We start from the raw sequence: 19,452 nt of genomic DNA, 5'->3' as shown, positions 1-19,452 counted from the left end.
GAAGGCAAAAGAAAATATTTCTGATCTGTATGAATATTTAAAGACTATCAAAACTGTTACCTTTGACTTGTTTTTTCTACTTTTGTAAGATACATATTGATAGGCTTTTCCACAGCATTCATCAGTGCAGTATTAATGCTCTTTGCACAACACCGAGGTGTGGGCAATGCAACTGCCGAAGGCAACCTGAGTATCAGCGGGTGATAAAGACGAAACTGAAGGAAAGGAAGAAAAAGCTTCAGCTATTGAACTCTAACACAAACTTGCTCTTTTCCCAGAGCTACCTTCCAACATGACTATATGCTATTTGTTGGCTTTCCTGTTACATCTTTACAAATAAATGTGTCTATTACCTCCCCAAGAACAACACTTTAAGGTTTTAGTTGCAGGTATACCTTCATGACTTCATTTAGAGTATTTAGCATGTAGGAAATTAAAAAACCCAACCAACTAGTGATGAATTGATGGGCATTTTTTTAATGGTCCAAGTTAAATTTGAAATAAGACGCTTGGGTGAGTGTCTGAGGAAATTTGTATGATGCCTTGTATTTTATAAATGGCATAGAAATGAGTCAGACTGTTAAGGCTTGCTATTGTACTAAAATTTGAAAATACCTAGCAGATGGTTTATGAGAACTTTCTGCAACAAATAAGAGGTATAAGTTACCCTCACAAAACAAAATAGCACACAGAAGATTCATATATCAGTAGCGCTGATATACTGTTTTTCCTCTTCCAACTCAGTGGCATTGACCGTCATCTCTAATACCATCCCATGAGACTTGTGCTACTTGTGCTGGATCACAGTAGAGTAAAAAGGAGAAAGGAGGAGTAAGAGGCAGCAGCAATTTCTGCAAAAATGTTAAGAGTTACTAATATAATTTTAGAATAAAACTAATAATCCCCCCCCCCCCCATTTTTCAATGTCTACTTATTTCTATTTTGTTCTCTTAAAACACTGAATGGAAACCTTTCTTTCTAGTGAGTTAGACTTCCCAGTTTGCATTCACCAGCACAATGCCGCTGTACCTGATTTTCAGTTCCTGCAGGTAGCAGTTCAAATCCCAGCTCAAAAACCTAATCAAACACGTATTCCAACTATTCTCCCCTGATATGAACCTATGTTTAAACATCAAACTTCTGAATCATCTGCTACTAAAGCTGACATCAACCCACAGCTAGCACTGAGCATGCTGGCAGCCCATTCCTTGGTGGGCACCTACATGCTTCAGTGCAGGGACATGCTTTCATGCTTTACTGTGTACAGAAGAGTTTGCTCAAAATCACAGTGGCAGTCGGATGAACGCATGTGATCAAAGCTCAAGAGTCCTGACTTCTGCTTGTGCTTTGTAACCACCCAGACGTTCTCCACTCCAATACATGCAGGATACGATCTCTCCATGAAGTCAATGGGAGTTCGGTCATCAACTTTCATGAGATGAGGAATTGACCCATAATGTTTTATAAAACAACAAAAAAGAATGTATTTATGGTTTTATTATTATCCCTAATAAGGAAATAAGGAGAAAGAAAACACAGTACATGGTCTAGTCTATAGGCACATGTGTTACTTGTATTAATATTGATGGGATTTAAAAGTACATATGGAGAGGATAAGATATATCCCTATGTGTTCAGCCATATGCTTAAGGAAGCTCCCCAAATGCTTGTAAATACGATCATGCTTTCTAACATACTATGTATTTATTTGAACAACGTTAAATCTCTAAGCCCTACTTTCCAGTCCATTAAAGCCTCAAATAATTGTTTATTTCCAGTTTAAAGTTACTCTCTTTTTTAGCCATTAGAAGGCTGCCTGTAACCACATTTCCACAATATTCAGGGAATTAGAGAATTGATAATAACTCTCCCATTATCCAAAGGGGTACTTCTCCAGGAAGAGAAATACTCAGGATGAACTATATTTTAGTGAGGAATTCTTTCCAGAAGATTTTGGGACAGGCCCAAAATGTGTAGCTAAAGGTCTGGAATGCTACTTATACAACAGACATGTGTTCGTGCTGTAGACCTCGGACAACTACATTCCTTCTGGAGGCCAAAGGTCTTGAAAGCTAGTCATTCTTCTGGGTAGACTTGTTCTCATTTCCTTTTTGTTTGTAAAGGTTTGAACACAGGACAAGGGTCTGACCCACTAGGCACAAGAGGGTTATTCTGGATTTCCCTTATGGAAGAAGACATCAGAATTCATCCCACAATTTATGATCTGGTGCAAGTTGTCTTGGAATGAGATAGCTGAAGTGTTTATGGAATTATGCTCATTATGTTCATACAACTCATGATTTTATTTGGCTTATCTTTTACTGCCTTTCAGTTGAGACTTGGTAACTGAATTTAGGAACACTCTTGACTATAGTTTTATCCATTAAAAAGATGATTGGGATGGTTTACTGGATTAACTGCTTCAACGAATGTTGTAGCCACAAATATAAAATAGTCATGGAGGCACAGTAATGACATTCATGGTGCCCTTACCACCTTACATGCAAATACAGCGCAGAACCAAAAGCCAACTTTCTTTATAACCAGCTGCCAAAAATCACCTTCTTTGCCTACTTGATGTAACTCTTTTAATACCAAGGCAATATGGTTGTTTACCTTTTTTAATATCATCCAGAACAAAAGTTTATATTGTGGTATCATGATTTTGTTTTCTTGCTGTTTCTTTTTGACCATAAACAAGATTTGAGAGCTCAGCTTTTATTTTACCTTTTAAATCTCAACTTACGATAAAAATCCCAAATCAGACTTTTTCCTACTGAAATACTTCTTATTTTGTAATATAGAAAAAGAAAACAAACAGTCATCATCTTTTTAAACTACATCAATGAATGGTGAAGTCAAATCCGGTTTCCCAGCAAGGAATTATTAAAAGACAGAAATAGTCCAATGACCACAGGAAATCTTAAGGACCAAAATGGGGACAAAAGTCTCCTGGGGAAAAGACAATATTTCCTACATGGTCATTCATGTCTCCTTGTAATACAATACAGGGGTATTGTTTGTTTGTCTGCTTAAGTAGATGCATAGAATAAAATTAGAAACAAATCCTGACTACAAAAACATTTCAAACACTAGATGCAGGCACATGCGTTGCAATTCCTGCCATCACAACTATGTTGTGATGCTTCTTTCTAATGTATAACCAGCTAGACCTTTGATTAATATATACATCATTCTTGCCTCATTATAATAAAGGCCACCAACCTCCAGCAGGATCTTTGACTTCAGGTCATGTTGCATCTTGCTGCAATCTTAATGTTGGTCATAAAATTTGTCAAAACAATAGGAGAAATACTCTAAAATAGATCCACTTTATAGTCAGCTCCCTCCCCCAAGGAATTCAGTCAAGGAATGTAAACCCACAGATTTATTTTTCTGTTCAGGTCATGCATGGGGTAGACTGCTGTGTTACTAAATTCCCTAGTCTGAAATCAAGAGCAAGACAAAATTAACAGGCCTCAATAGACAAAAACATCTTGAGATAGCCCTCCACGAACCATGACCTGAAGTTACAGCAATAAGCATTATCCCCACCACAAAGATGATTCAGAAAAAGGTATGTGGCCCACAGCTTACCTCAACGTAGTCCCTGGCATGGCCCCAGTCTCTCTTAGCATCCAGATTGCCCAGGCTGAAACAATCCAGCTGTCCGAGGTGAATCTTTGCTACCGATCGGCTAATTTTTCGAGTAACAAAGTTAGCCCCTGGAATAGAAATAAAGGTAGTATCAGCATAGTCACAGTGGCAGATAACTGGCCACAAGAATATATATAAAAAAGCAAACTCTTTACCAATACTTCTCAAAAAGTGGTACAAAAATACAGTATAAAAACACAGCCTCCAGTATAAGACTCGCAATTACAGCAGCAGTTTCTAGAACATAAAATCCAAGACAAGCTACTGCGTGAAGTGGTAAGAAAGTGAGGTACAAGCTATACAAGAAACACCTTGTATAGCTCAGCACATGGTACTTTCAGTCTTCATTCAGTCCCCTCACACCACCTAGACCCATGCCATCTTTTATTGTTTGAGTAGGCTAAGAAGCTTCCAGTGCAAGTGTCACATTAGCTGCACTTTCACAGCAAACTTCTTTCTTTTTGGGACTTCTTAAGCATTCCTAATTTGCTGCCTCAGTATTCAGTCCAGGCATAAAGCCAAAGAAAATCATTTGGAATGTCAGTTCTTAAACACAAAATGCAAAAGGTTACATAAAGAAGACAGACATCTTAGACCACCCTCAAGTTTTTTGTTGCTGTTTCTTTTTTCTTTTTAAAAATTTTTTTTAAGGAATGCATATATCTAAATAAATTAGTTTATTAATTAAAAAAAAATTGAGACTATCCAAATACTACATATTCTGCAAAGGAATGTAATGGTTAAATGCGTTCTACTTTTCTAGTTATTTGGGATTCTTTGTCCCCCAGGTTCAGCGAGATCATGAAATTGTGATTTCAACTTTATCAGTTGAAGGCTGTACATTATGTTATCATATTTCCATATTTTGTTCACTGTATTGCTCTGGAAAATGTGTACCCATTTCTGCTCCCTGTAGAGTTGCTTTAAATAATATTTGTTTCTAGTTATTTTCATATCTTGATTTTTAGATTATGATGGCTGTGTTTCTAAAATGTGGTCCACAGTCTCCTCAAAAGCAGAGGGATTTGAATTTAGACCATGAGTTCAGGCTAAACAAGCCCAATGGCATTTGCACAGTAATAGGCCACAAAAATTAAAATTACATGCCTTTTTAATAGTTAAAAAAAAAAAATGATTGAGTGGTGACAGATGATACCCCATCCAAAGGGAAAGCAGGAAAGTTAGTGAAAATGACTGCACTTGTAAAATGCTCTTAGCAAATTTCAAAAGTCCTAAGTAGTGCAGCTTGTACATTCAATGCATATATGTAGTTTTTTTCATTATGAAACTCTGCTCCTGAGATACACATCTCAGTATTTTCTGTCTCCTATCAAACAAATGATAGGCTGCTGCAAAATTATTGAATAATGTGAAGTGTCTTTTTCAGACTACTAATTTTTCCTGTAAAGTCAAGAGCACTACAGTACCTTCTTGTGTCATTTGACTCCGCCAAAAGTAAAAAAAAAAAAAAAAAGAGCGCACCTATAAGCACCATATGGAATGAAGCAATTAAATAATTTGGAACTTACCACAGCATTAAGATAGAATTTTAATTTTCTGTCAACTGCTGAACTAATTGGAATTCCGGTTATTAGCCATTTAGAATATATCATCAGTTTCCGATTGTTTTTTAAAGGATTAAAATCATATAATTTCCATATTCCCTGAAAAAGTGTTCATCTATAAAGGAAGCTTACAAAATAGTGTGATTTGCAAATTTTCAGAAATAAAATATACTGGGGAGTCTTTTTTATAGCAATGTTCCTCAAAAATTGGACAACTGAGTCAACTGCAGGATGAAAGTCCAAGCCCTTCTTCCAGACTGCACCCTGCGTACTCAAGAGGAGAAATATGATTATCCCAAAGATAAACAGTGCAAACCACAGGACCGACACTGTGACTCTGCTATTGCAATTTCTGAAAGCAAAGTACTGTGGTTCCCGTGTTCCTGGCTGGATGGGCTTGCAGTGGGAGTGGAGTTCTGGCTTAACAGAAACCAGTGACAGAGTCTCTTTGGCTTAGTCAGACTGGCACTTCTCCAAAGATTGTTTCCATTTTTTACGTTATCAAAGTGCTTTGAGATCTTCACATAGAATATTACTAATTAATTAAAAATAGATTCAAACTATTACACAAACTTATCAGGACTAGCTCTGAAACTTCCTAACCTTCTGTACTGAAATAATTTCAGTTAGCATTATTATTCGTAAATAACAGTTGAAGGAGAAGCTTTTTTTCTAGGATAAAGTATATGGCTTTATGTTCCAGACTGCAACTGAGTAATAAGCAAAACTGGCTGCTTTCAACGCTACATTCCCATCTGCAGTAAAAGCATTGAGAGTTCTAGTCATCATCTGCATTAAAGCAAGTTTTACTGTCAACCTACACGACTAATGAACGTCAGCTTCCATTTTGGAGCAACTACCTCCTCGGCATTAAAAAAAAGCATATTAGGTTGTGTGTGTGAGCGAGACAGAAGTTTTATGCTGTCAACTTAACTTGAAATATATGAAAGATACTACACAAGAAAAAGCAGATTCGTCTAACACAACACAGCAAATACTAGTAACTGCTGTCTTCTTGCAGTCACTGATAATTGGAGAGAAATGATCTTCAAAGATCTTCTCCAAACAAAACCAGAATATACCTCAACAGGCTGAAGTGAAGAATTAAAGAGCACTACAGTGAAAAATGAAAACCTTTATTTTCCAGAAACATTCCAGTAAGGGTTCAACAAAATAATACCAACCCTCTTCTTGGAAGTGCCTCAGCATTAAAGCTGTGGAAGAAAACTATACTACTGTTCATTCTGAGAAATGTGATTAGAATTTTTCATGCAACCAAGGACTGAATGGCACATTCCAGAAGCATTTAAATGATATGGTTTATAAATAATGTTTAAATACCAATTCTCTTCAAACACAGTATCTTAAAATATCCCATTACACTACATGTTTGATCCCATGCCATTAAATGTACATCATAACTAGAATTTAAGCTGATGCCTACTGGAGTCATACAAAATAGTTAAGGCTATGTCAGCATTTCCGTTATAAAGCCCTGTTCTAGGGTTTTGCAATCGGGCTATAAAATCTTGCTTTGGCCTGAAACTTGGTAGACTTAATGTCTCTTTCCTCAGGAATGATTCTATCTAAAAGGTCTATGCGTAGTGCTACAGATATCTTTATATAACTGAATACAAGGTACCTTTTGAGACAGAAATGGTTAGCTTCCTTCTTCCTCAGGAGGTATTGAGGACTAGCTAATGTTGAACCTACAAGAGCATTTTCCTTCATAGAATGGCCAGTTAGTGCTAGCAAGAGTATCAACAGAGCTGCTGGTGTGTTAACCACTTCACCCTTTACGTTGATTTTCATCGGCTTAAGATGATACAGCAGCTAAAATGCCACCAGCTATCACAGCTGAATAAGGCCTACTTTATTATGCTACTAACATTACTAATTCACGTGGAAACGTGTTGGTGGTAGCAACAGAAACTAGCTTAGGTTGGCAGGGAAGGGAGATGTCCGAGTCCCACATTTGTCTCCTGGCTTTGTACTGCTTCCTTAGTCCAGAGAGGTTTTGTAAAACACACCTCACCGCTCACACCTAGTACAAATGAATGTGGAGTGTTCAAAACTCTGCTAAATGTGAGATGTATTTGGACTTATTTGAACACTTTTTCAAAATGTGTTAGGGTGGCATCGTTCTGGGAGATCACTATCCTCCAGTAAACAAGACAAGAGTCATCCTTGGCCCCTCGCTAGGGCCAAGCACGCTGGGCTAACTGCTTTGCATAGTTGTCTATGCAGCAAATACATCCAAACCATGATGGGCCACATTATGTTCTGGTTTGCGTCGCTACTGACAGCGCTGGAATTGCTGTAACGCAACAGCAGAGATCTGGCCAGATGTTGCAAAGGATCCTGTGCTGTGTCCACACGTTTCAGCAATTCCAAACAGCCTTGGTTGAGAAGCGCCTGACAAGTTTTTACATTTTAAAAGAGGCCTTAAACATGAGTTTTCATGACATTAACAGCTCTTTCAGGAACCCTGGGCATTAGCTTAGATCTGTTTTCAAAACCCAAGCCCTCCCTCTGAGATCATTAGCATTCCAACAGGAACCATAAGGTCTGATTTACAAACCCGATTTATCCTAGGTACGATTTTAAGCAAGGATTCCTCATCAGGCAGACCTGATCTGTAAAACATGTAACTTGTCAGCAAACCACTATAGGAACAATACTCCAATAAAAAGAAATAGAAGCGGTATAATGCAATAGCTTCTGCTCTCCAGCCCAGGCCTGTCACCCGCTTCGCCCTGGCTCAGGGTGGAAAACAGCTGGCGCAGCTCATCCCTCCAAGAAGGACGCTGCCTACATCTGGCAAAGCTACAGTTTTGAAAGCTGGACATATCTCTCATTAACACACATTCAAAACTATTGCTTTAGGAAGCACGCTCTCAATGTACCTACAGTTCCAAAGCTGGATGCCCCGAGAAAAAAAATCTGGGTCTCTGCATCACGCCTTTTATCAGCGCTGGGGCTTCACCCTTTGTGTATCGTCAGGAAACCGCCTGTTTGAAGTAGGTGTTTTTCTCTAGGATCTGTGGTTTATAAGAGGCAGCCAAATGGATGAAGCAGCTTTAAGAGCCACTGTTATGGTAACTACTTCTTTTCAAGAACCCTCATTTTCCAAGCTCTCAAGGCTACATACAAAACTTAACAGATGACAAAATTGTGGTCTTAGGAAGACTGCTATCCCTGTATAACACTAATTGTTTCATTCATAAGAAAATCCATCATTAATCCTAGTAATATCATAGAATAACAGTCAATCTGATAGCATTTAATAGCAATTCTTATCAGCTGAGATGCAGTCCTAGCGCAGTCTATCAAGTTGCCATAACATCTTTTTCTTCGCTTTCCATAAAATATGATAGAAAGGTTTCTGTCTCTAAAGATGCTGGCACAAGAAAAAGGGTGAGGTTTTTTTTTCTCCACGTTTCTGCAGTTCTGGCATAGATTCCACTGGAAGCCTAACATGTTCAAACATATTGTGTACTCAGTGCTTCTACTAACTCAAAGGCACATATTTCTTTTAACATATATATGTTGTAAATGATACATTTAATGAGATCATTAAGATGTTTTGATTGCCTGAAAATCCACACTGCTCATAATTTCCATTCTATGAGAATTTTCCATTTTTGTAACAAGCTGAAATTAAAAAAACAAAGCAACACCCAGTTTTTCTAAGAAAAGAAGTCCAGAGTCTCCTTTAGCTTATACTGATGAAAATCAATAGCAATTATTCTGAAATCAATTGAGTTATGTCAATGTAAAACAGATGAAAAATCAAGTTACAGATCTTTAAATTAACCTTCCATATTTTGGGTTTAAATGGAATTTTCAACTGTATCTTGATCGAAACAACTGATACAGTACTGCATTTCGGTAAAACTAGTAAAGCAGCTACTTAGTATATGTTAAACACTCATGCATTTTAATTGTGAATCCACTCTCAATTTAAAATAACAAACTGTTCTTCTCACAACAACAATTACACAAAGTAGAAACATCACTGTTTGGAAACAAAGGTAAAATCACTGTTAAAAGGGATTTTTTCCTTCCCAGCTCTTCATAATAACCTGCAAATTTTATACAGCAAGTACAGCTACGTTTGGATGAGCTTGCCAGAAAGTCCACAATCAGATTTTTGCAGAATGAAATACATATGAAATAAGGGTGCTATGATTCATAAGCAACTCATTGTAAAGTCATGCACTGCATGGGAAACATCTTCCTGACCTGAGCAATAAATCATTTTATTTCCTGAAACATGAGATATAGTGCTTTAATCCTTACATTTTAATCCTGTATAGCATAGCTGGAAATACTTTGCTTCATCATAATATTTCCAGTCTCTTTCTCTGTCCTTTAAAACTAATAGTACCTTATGGTAGTGGGTTTCTCAGCTTTTTAATACATTTGCAACATTTTTCAAACATTTTCAGTTCACATACCCACAATTATTTTCCAGTGGACATGTGAGATCTCTAAACAGGAAAGATAAGCTACTGATAATAGGCTTGTTTCTAAAGGTTTTTCTTCATCAGCCCTCTGGGAAATAATCACACAACAATAAAATCTACAGATCACAGATTGAAAGCAACAATCCAATAACATGAGGATAAAATTGTCCCTCCTTATCAAGTGATCCTCATTTGGTATTAGTTTAAAATGTGTGATTTCAATAAAATGAAGTGGTACTAATCCTGTAAATATTGCTAACAAAGACATTATTCGGCATATCAATTGAATTATTTCCTTTTATAATATATTGACACACATTTTGAACTTCCCAATGCCGAAAGTAAAATGTGCTAAGTCTGCTTGGCCCCATTTTCCATTTGCACCACAATTTTCAATGGAATTCCTTGGGTAATGGAAAATATGCTACTAACTGTATTTTAAAAATGAGGAGATTGAGGCAGAAAGGTAAAGGTGTGCAGCCTCAGCAGCAGAAGGGCAGCACACTGGAGGGGGTTGATGCTTTTCAACCCAAGAGCACCTCTGCCCCCGACATCCACTTGCACACTGAGAACACTTGGACAGCTGTGGGCAACAGGAGGTCATATGAACTAGGCACGGAGGGAACAAAAATTAATGATTTTTATAATCTGAGGGGAAAATAAGAGTGAGAGACAATCTTGTGAGGAATGACAGGGTACAGAAATTGGGAGGGAATGCAGAAAGTAGGGAGACTTTTCTTTTTCCCAGTGGGTGGAAAGATAGCACGAAGCTTACCTGGAGGGACAACTAGGAAGCCCTGTAAAAGAGGCGCGTGGAAGTAGGGCGAGAGACCTACCAACCACCACCAGAGGATGAGAATCAGAGGTGACGTTTGTCACAGCACAGGGAGCCACGTTCCCCTGTGATTCAGGGGAGCTAACCCTCCACTGCAGATCTGTCATCAGGGCTTTAAACTCTTCACAACTGTTTTGCGTACAAACAGATATAGGTTTCCACTTCACAAAGAACGACGACAGGATGATTTCTATGACTACACAGCAGCAGCTCTCTAAAGTGACTGTGAAAAAATGACGTTTAATTAGCAGACAATCTGCATGTGTAATGTGTAACACAAAGCTATTGGATTTCACATTCAAAACGCCCTTATTCAGGACTAATTACACATCTCAGATCTATCATATGGGCTTGTTAAAAAGACAGGGTGACATACCAGCAATAAGTGCTGGGCAACAGGTGCTATTTTAGTATATTTCCTCCATATAATTTTTCTTAAATTAAAATATTTTCCCCTCAGGAACTGTACACTGAACAGGAAAAGGTGAGGCATCAAAGATTCTTATAAAGGAAAACCCAAACATTAATACTGAAAACAATATGTAAAAGTGTTATTCCTGTTCCCAAGTTTATGCTGTTAATGGCAGTTACATAAACAGAGCAGCCTTTCGCTTACAGAAAACTTAACCTTTTGCTCCAAACTATTCACTTTGAGTTCTTAATCACAGTTCATATACACTACATTTTAAAACAAAGGTAAATGTCTTTAGCCACTCTGATTTGTTAACACTCCTTTAAGCCGTATTTTTTAAATTAAACAACTAATGTTATTGAATTAAGCCTCTCATTTAAGCTGCCACAGAATTAGACAAGCCCTTGCATGTATGAGCATGAGTGTGCATGAGTGTGCTTGCCCATCAGCACAGACTCTTTATATCGTTTAAGTGTGTGTAAACAATTGGAGTTAAGTACATGCTTTGCTGAATTGATGCTACAACAGCTAGAAATGTATCCAACCACAAGGAAAATCCAGCACTTGTACAAAATGGAAATATCATGCAGTCTAAGGCAACTTGCACAAAAAATGGATTTTAACTTATCTTGTTAAATAGCTATCAAAGTTCAGACATCTGTGCCCTTAATTTAACACCCTTTTCCTTTTCTCCCTTGTCTTTCCCCTCCTTCATCTTCACAGCAACCAGTAGCACATCAAAAAAGGTGCTGTTTGATGGTTCAAGCTGAGACATTCAGCCTTTACCCTAGCACTCCCTTGAGATGAAGCAGGCAAGGCTTTTAATCTTACCTGGCAACACATGACTGACTAATACAGTTTCTTGGACCTTCTGACCTCTGAGGGACTAAGTCTGGTTCGTCTCTCAGCCTCTCCAGGTGGCTGGGACATCAGCTTGTGGTGGGTCACGGTATAATCAAAGTTTTGCACAGGTCTTCCATGTCTTTCTGTGCACCCATATTAGTGCTAACTTTTAATGTGCAAATTTCTGAGTACAAAATGTGTCATTTCACTTCAAGTCAGGGGTAAAAAGAACTTTCATTTACTTCTACTGAAGGCAAAAGAGTGTAATAAGAGCTAGCCTTAAAACCAATCACAGTGGCGTACAACTTTGCTGAGTCACTGCTGATGTATTTTCTTGGAGAGAGAAAAACGGTCTAGCCACAGCCAAATAACTTATTTGAAACTTTGCCTCCCACACAAACTAATAAGCAGTCCTAGACGGGTTTGACACTTACACAGTATAACTCAAGATGTTCCTAAATCCATGTACCTCCCTTTTGAGCTTTGTTGCTCAACTGTTTTTCTCTTAGGAATTTCTTCTCGTTAGCTTTGCGACAGTGGTAGTCCTCAAGGCACCCTCAACACATCATTTGGTAAATGTGTTTCAATTTTCAAAAACCGCCCTTTGCTACAGGAGTCCTGGAGCCGCCAAGAGGGGGTCCTGAAACACAGTTGAACTGTATTTCCAGGGAGCTGGAAAGAGCCATGGGCAAAGAGCTCATCAAGAAATAACAAGGTGGGGACTAGTGAGAGCTGGAAAGAAGGAGAAAAGAAATCTCAGCTTCTCCAAATACAGGAGAGACAATTTTTTCTAGTACTTGAACAGGGCACATAAAACACAAGGCACTACATTTCCTTCCATCTTCTGTGTTATGAATAATTAGATTCTCAGCTAGGATGTGGTGAAAAGTACATCTCCAACACCAGTGATGATCCCAACAATTCAATGTACAAATCATCAATTGCGATGGTGTGCGATTACCAGTACAAGGACAAATTGTTCCACCTACAGATACCCCTTCAGACTCATAACAGACTAATCAAGTAAATGCAAAGCTCTGACAGAAGAGTCAGAAAAATCTTCACAGTGTGTGCTGTAGCGTGCAGTTAAGCTGGAGTGTGACCAGGGGTACGAGATCGGCTCACGGCGCTTTCAGCCCACTCTGCCTGCCCCAGCTGTCCCCATTTCCCGAGCTTTGCTTCTGCACAGGGTCAAGTGGGGCTGCTGAGGACGGGACAGGATAACACTGGAAGTCATTATCTTGGATAAAACCAAAGCAGCACGCCTCAAATGTAGTACTTTAACAACAAACCCCCTTGAAACAAGCTTCAATGTAATTATGCAGGGTGGGGGGGAACCCAACCCTAAAGTAAACCCCCAACCCCAACAGTTTAAGAAGAGAATAGGAGGGAAAGGCAGAGACAAGCTGACAATACACCAGGAAGACTGCAAGCCAACAAAGACAGCATGTCCCTTCTGCTCCTGAAAGACTTGGACATGTTTGGCCTAGCTGTGTTGACCTCCTGTATTCAGAGAGCCAATAAAAACATTATTTCACCTAGCTGTAGTTACTGACAGTTGCTTAAACTTCCCATAAAAAGTTATGTCCTTATTTCAGAGCAGGCTGTGATCGCTCTCGGGGGACCCTGAAGTTAAGCAAGGGTGCTACAGCTTCCACACCCAAACCCTGAACTGGAAATGCCACCAGGCAGAGTGGCAGCTCTCTCACAGGCTGAAAAGATACGTCAGGAGGTTGCATAAAAGCCATTGCTGAGAGCAAACCCCACTCTGGGACAAACCTTGGGCATGTTGCTAATTTTCACTTTAAAATGAAAAAGGCACCGAGGCAAAGAAACAGACCCTGTTATTTACTGAGAAAATCACTCGAACACAGGAAAACAGTAAAATTATAGCAGCTTTTTGAAATGTACATACATTTCAATGAATATTCCCTTTTTCTAATGTTGCCACTGAAACTGAATCCCACTCCTGCATTCTTTCCATGTGGGAATAGTGTTTCTCTAGTGTAATTAAGAAATTAAATAAAAATAAATATGCAGCTATAAACCCAGAGAACTAATTTTTCTGGCAAGATAAATTGGTGCAGTTTCACTGAAGTCAGATTACTTAAGTTTACAAAGAAGAATCTAAACTTAAGCATTCCACCAATAACACGTCCAATCGCCACCAAAATTTTGCATAAGAAAATGTGAAACAAAACATTTGGAAAGTGATTAAAAGGCAAAACCCAGAGCGTCTAAATAAAATGTCCATTTACCACCGTTCAACTTGTCATGCTCACTACTGTTTTAATATCAGTATTTTTAAGAACACTTCTTCCTTTGTGGACTCCTGAAATTCGTTGTTATCCTGGTTTTGTGATATTTCCCATTTAAGTTAGTTTACACTTCCTCTAGGAACAGAAGAGGCAGTCAGATCACCTGCTGTTCTGGAATGCCTACAATACTTGAGTACAATGGGGTGAAACCAGGACAGAAAGTTAGCCCAATTCTGAATTTCCTGGCTTTGTATTTTTAGTGGGACCTTTCACATAATTTTAATATCCCCCTAGGTAGCCGTGCATGCTGTCAGAAAAACACACATGCACATACACACACTCTGTATATGTTCAGGAAGAAAGCTATAAATTCTAGCACTAAAAGTTAGGATTATATGTGCCAGTGTTGTTTTTGAATGCACAATGATACAGTTTCACAAAACACCTCTAGATTAATTACATATTGTAATTTTTTTCATAATAGGATTATCTCCTGTGCAGAGAATGGACTTGCTCCGAGAGCAGACACTACTGTCTTGTGAGAAACGAAGTAGGCAGGCATCCTATGGAGTCTGAAGCTAAGCAAAGATAAAGAACTGCAGAAAAAGAAATGATGGCTTCACAGTTCAGTCTAATTAATGCTGCTATGGAAAAATGAATAAAAGCCTGGTTTCTTCTGCAAATTCAGCAAAGGTGCTTAGAAAGTCACTTAAATCAAGGTTCTCATTTAGTCAATGCCACATATTCCTCTGTGTGCTTGGCTACCAAGCCCCCAGACGCAAACAGCTGGGAGTTTTATACTGAACATCAACCAATCAATCAATCAATGCAGATTTTTTTTTTTTTTTCATGCCTTAGTTTCTCACCCAAAAATGGGGATAAAATGCCAATGTTTTACAGGAATTTGAAAAAGTTAAGTATCCTGATATTTGTGAAACAACAAGAGAGAAGTACCCTGGAAGAGTCAAAAAGGGATGAAATCACTCTCAGTGCAAGGCTTGAAGAGTGGCCGTGAAAGGGGCACAGAGTAAATCTGCTGTCAAAGAACGCCTTTCTTGCTCTCTGCCCCCCAGAGACTGGACATCTAGTCATTCAGGTGAGAACTGTCTGTCCCGTGCGAGGAATAAGGAAGAGGGAGCCTGTGGGGGCAAAAACCCAAAAGTGCAAACAAGGGCTTTACCAGAACACATAGGCACAAGCCTGAGTTAAGTTTGTGGAGGTACACCTTGTTCAGTCATTACACAATTTTTGAGCTAATCAAGTTTGCAATGTTCCTTTTTCTCTCCTTTCATAGTTTTCAGGATGTATTCATATTTATCTCACTTCTTATGCCCACACTAATGTCTTTGGATGGTGAGGAAGACTGTAACTGCTGTGGCCACAGAATTCTTAAATTTCTTGCTGCAGTCTAGAACCCAGTTCCAAAACTGGACAAAACTGAATTTTAAATAGTTTCCCAATGCACACTGAAGAGTTCATCTCTCAAAGGGCAGTTTATTGAGGGGCTTGAGAAGCAGGGAGGGAAATCGCTGAAATTTAACCCTGAACCCCATGTGAACCCAGGGATTGGGACTGCATATTTTCCACTGTCCTGCCATCTGCTGCTTCACTGCACATGGTAATCTTTGGCAACCCCACTGAGAGCTGCCTGGGCTATGGCTCTGTTCAGACAGGGTGTAGAAAGAAAAGACACTGAGAATGTCATGGCTGGCTGACCAGACTACTGAGATCAGAGAGATTATGCCTCATTTGCTCACCAAGCCCTGCCAAAAGCAACACCATTTAACTGCAGGTACTCAAAACCCAACAGGCATGTTTAAAGGAATTCTAGGCTTAAAAAGAAGACCATTCATAATGTGCATTTGTTGGGGATACTGTAGCTACCACATTTTGGCAATTATTAATGAGAGATTTAAAAGAAAGTTTACAGTGCGCAGCGTTTCAGGTACAAGGGATACCTGGCAGAAAGTATCATACCCGATTTACAGGACTTACAGACCTGGAAGATGACTCAAGGCAGGAATAAACGAAAGGGACCTAACAGCCCTGCAAACAGAGAAAAAAACATAGCTGTTATATTAAAACAGCTACAGTCTGTTTATCTCCCAGCTGTGAAATGCTGCACAGTATGGGAGTGTGAGGGTTTGGTACTTATATGCATAACCTTCATATGTCATCTCCTGACAAGGGACCTCCCTTGAGCCGGAGCCAAATCTACATTTGTTCCCCAGAGCATCCCCATAGGCTTTAAATGCAGCAGGCGAAGAATCAGCTCTCAAACTCTGATTTCCTCTGACCACACTCTTCTGAGTAAGGGCCCTAACCATTTCAGTGATAAAGTACCAAATGTTTACCCACAGAATTTACTGACTATTTCAAAATGATGACTGTAAAAGCTAAGGAATATTAAGAATATAAGAGCTGCTAAGGGCTATTTTCTAAGGGTGTTAGACCTGCAAGAAAATTACTGTAGGATACAGAGTTACTGGAGGATTTTGAATCATATCGTGCTATCACCAACCGCTTGTTATTAATGTATCTCCCTCATCCTCCCTGCTTCTGCCAGAAGTACTAGAAATGAAGATGTAATTGTGTCTACAACAACATCCTGCCCTATTTCTTCACTCAAATACTGATCTTGGAAATGACAGTACCTTCTCTCATATCTACTTGGGAAAACAAAGGCACTTCAGTAAGATAAGCTTCTCCAGGGGCTGCAGAACTGTGGTTGGCAGATGTCAGGGTTGACAAATGTTCTTCTAATTGCAAAGGGACACTACGAAATTGTCCTCTGATGTGGAATAGACAGTCACTGCCACCCTTTCTTCTTCCCTGCTGCTCTACTGCCTCCACTCTGTCTGCCTCACAGGGAGATTGGAAAAGAGACAGAAAAAGCCACGTAAGAGAGGAGGAACAGGCATCTTTTTCCCAGCTCCAGCTGTGTTGGAGCCAACAGGCTCCATTGTTTTGATGATTCCAGGACCCTCGCATCTCATTTCATCCCTGCTTGGCAGAAGCGCACAGCAGAGGTGGGAACGGCCTGCAGACTTACAGAGGGAGCTCCTGAAATCCTTAAGCCATTCCCTCCTAGAAATGGCCCTTCTCTCTGAGAGCTGGAGTCAAATAACCTCGACCCCAACCTCTTGTTAAGTAGGTTCTGCACCCAGGTAACCCTCGAGGATCGCAAGGGAGTTTTGCTAGTACTGAGCTTTGTAAACAAAAGGCAAGGCAGGAGCAACATGTTAAAATCAGTAAGGCAAAGAGATCAAACATGCTTTCCACGGTATTTTTCTTTTGATACAGAATGCATAGCTTGAAAAGAGTAGGTCTGAAGTAAAAAGCTACCCATTAACATTCTCAGTTTAAACTGCTTCTCTGCTGCTAAGCTCCACTGAATCAGAGCTCCCTACTCCCGCTCTCTTTCTTGACTCATAACCTCAGTGACAGCCACAAAGCCAGGCAGAGCCACTTCATAAAGTGTACTAAATGAAGAAACTTTTAATAATAACAAGGACTGGCGGGTAGCCATGTTAGAGGAGGAAAGACCTAGTAGGATAAGTCCTGCAGCATGAAAGTCTCTGTTGTTCTCATTACTGCAAAGGAAGAAAATATCTTTAAATGCTTTTGATTCAAATGATCATTTGACAGAAACGACGGACAAGACAAATAGCTGTAAAACCAGGCAATTGGATTTCCTACCGCTACAATATCTTACTTGGCTCCCATGACACAATTTCTCTGTTATTCTGCCTTGCCATGGTAAAGTAAACTTACAGGCTACCCAGAAAACAGATGAGTGTAATCAGTCCTTTATAAATTATATCCCTTCACTCAAGGAAAGCAAATAACTTTGCCTGCTCTATAATAACTGTTTCTAATACTTCATTTATTCTTTAAATTGTTTATAAAACACTTCAAGAGAGGTCAAGATGAGAGGGCAACAATAATTGGAGATTAAGGAGACTCTCTAAGTATTTTGCGCCTGTGAGTAAACACTTTGGCAATTGTTATGATACAAGATAGATCTACTACAAAAAAAAAAATCAGCTTATTTATGATTTTCTTGAACATGCATGTTATTTCATCTGAGAGTCCTCATATTTTCCACAGCTATTTCAATTCAAATTTAAGCAGCTGCAGAGTTGCCTGATGTCACATGATGGGCAAATAACAATAGATTTAACCTGGTCTCCTATGGAAGAAACCTAAAGGAACAATGAGCTGAAAGTAACTGATCTTCTTGTGACGTTTTCTCCAAGTCTCCTGAGGAAGCAGGGGCTTTCCTCCTCAGACACACATGTGTTAAAGCCCACAGAGTCAGGAACGGGCAGAACTGAGTCCAAAGGACAGGGATGTGAATTTACATGCAGGACGAGTGTCTTTGGGTGGGGTTTCAGAAGGAGGTTTCAAACAAAAGGGGCCATTGTGTCCTTTTGCAGTCCCTGTGGCATGGTTCTGCCCCTCTGGTTTTTGTTCTTCCTACACCCATGCACAGCACTAGCAGTGGTCACGGCACTGTTCTGGAAAAGGGAACTGTATAAACTCTGCAACATCATCCTTTGAGCTGCTGAGTGTCACAACTCTGCAGATGCCTAATGAAGCTGGACTGCGACACGTCAATTAACAACAATCAGTATCATCCACACTTTGGAAGTACAGATGGATAAAATTATATTAAATCTTTAAACCCTCGACCCATTGGTTTCTTTTAAAATAGTTAAAATGTAGCACATCAGAAAAAAATGCTTCTTAGTCGTTTCTGCATAGCCCAGAAGAGGTTGCTAAAGAAACCACTCATGTCCCCTAACATCTCACCTGACAATTAAAAAGAAAATCCAAAACAAGTTGCAGAAAAAGAAAAAAAACATTAAATTCTGAGTAATTATAGAGAAATAATAAACTTAAACATGACAAAAATATTTGCTGAGGGATTTAAAAAGTAGCCAGCACAATAGGCATATTGGCTTACTAAAATGAAGTTAAATTCTTAAGTTATTCTCAAGAGTTTCAATGGAATTTAGTAAACAGTGTTTTATTCATGACAAAGTACTCTCTTTCCCCATTTTATATGATAAGGTTATAAAAATGCAGGTTCAAGATTCAGATTTTAAATCGTCCCTCTCCCCCCCCCCTTTTTTTTACACCCACGTTTCCTTGATCTTCTCAAAGGCGCAATGTCATGTGGATCTAGACATAAACACAAGCTCTCTCCAAACTACTTCAGCCTAACACCAAATCAGTACAGATTATTCCCACAATTTATTTTAATCCCAGTAAAATCTTTCTCCCTGAACCCACATATTCCTCAGCACTACATATTAGTCAAACACTGCAACACTGTACAGTGCACATATCAGCCAGAGGTATAATACAACCAAATAAAGCAGCTTACCCAAGTAGAGTGAAGTGCACA

General features: G+C 39.1%; 1 protein-coding gene across 2 annotated transcripts in view; it reads right to left on the bottom strand.

The window, feature by feature from the left end:
* Nucleotides 1-19,452, bottom strand: part of GMDS (GDP-mannose 4,6-dehydratase) — a 429,522-nt gene that overhangs the window by 226,166 nt on the left and 183,904 nt on the right. For both annotated transcript variants that reach the window (XM_072853190.1, XM_072853191.1), the window contains one exon: nt 3,598-3,725. In XM_072853190.1, the coding sequence (XP_072709291.1) occupies nt 3,598-3,725 (128 nt within the window). The remainder of the gene's footprint in view (nt 1-3,597; nt 3,726-19,452) is intronic.

This window comes from Ciconia boyciana, chromosome 2, assembly GCF_034638445.1.
Source record: "Ciconia boyciana chromosome 2, ASM3463844v1, whole genome shotgun sequence".
Classification (NCBI taxonomy): domain Eukaryota; kingdom Metazoa; phylum Chordata; class Aves; order Ciconiiformes; family Ciconiidae; genus Ciconia; species Ciconia boyciana.
Note: the sequence above shows the minus strand (reverse complement) of the source record. Positions and strands in the feature narration are given on the sequence as shown.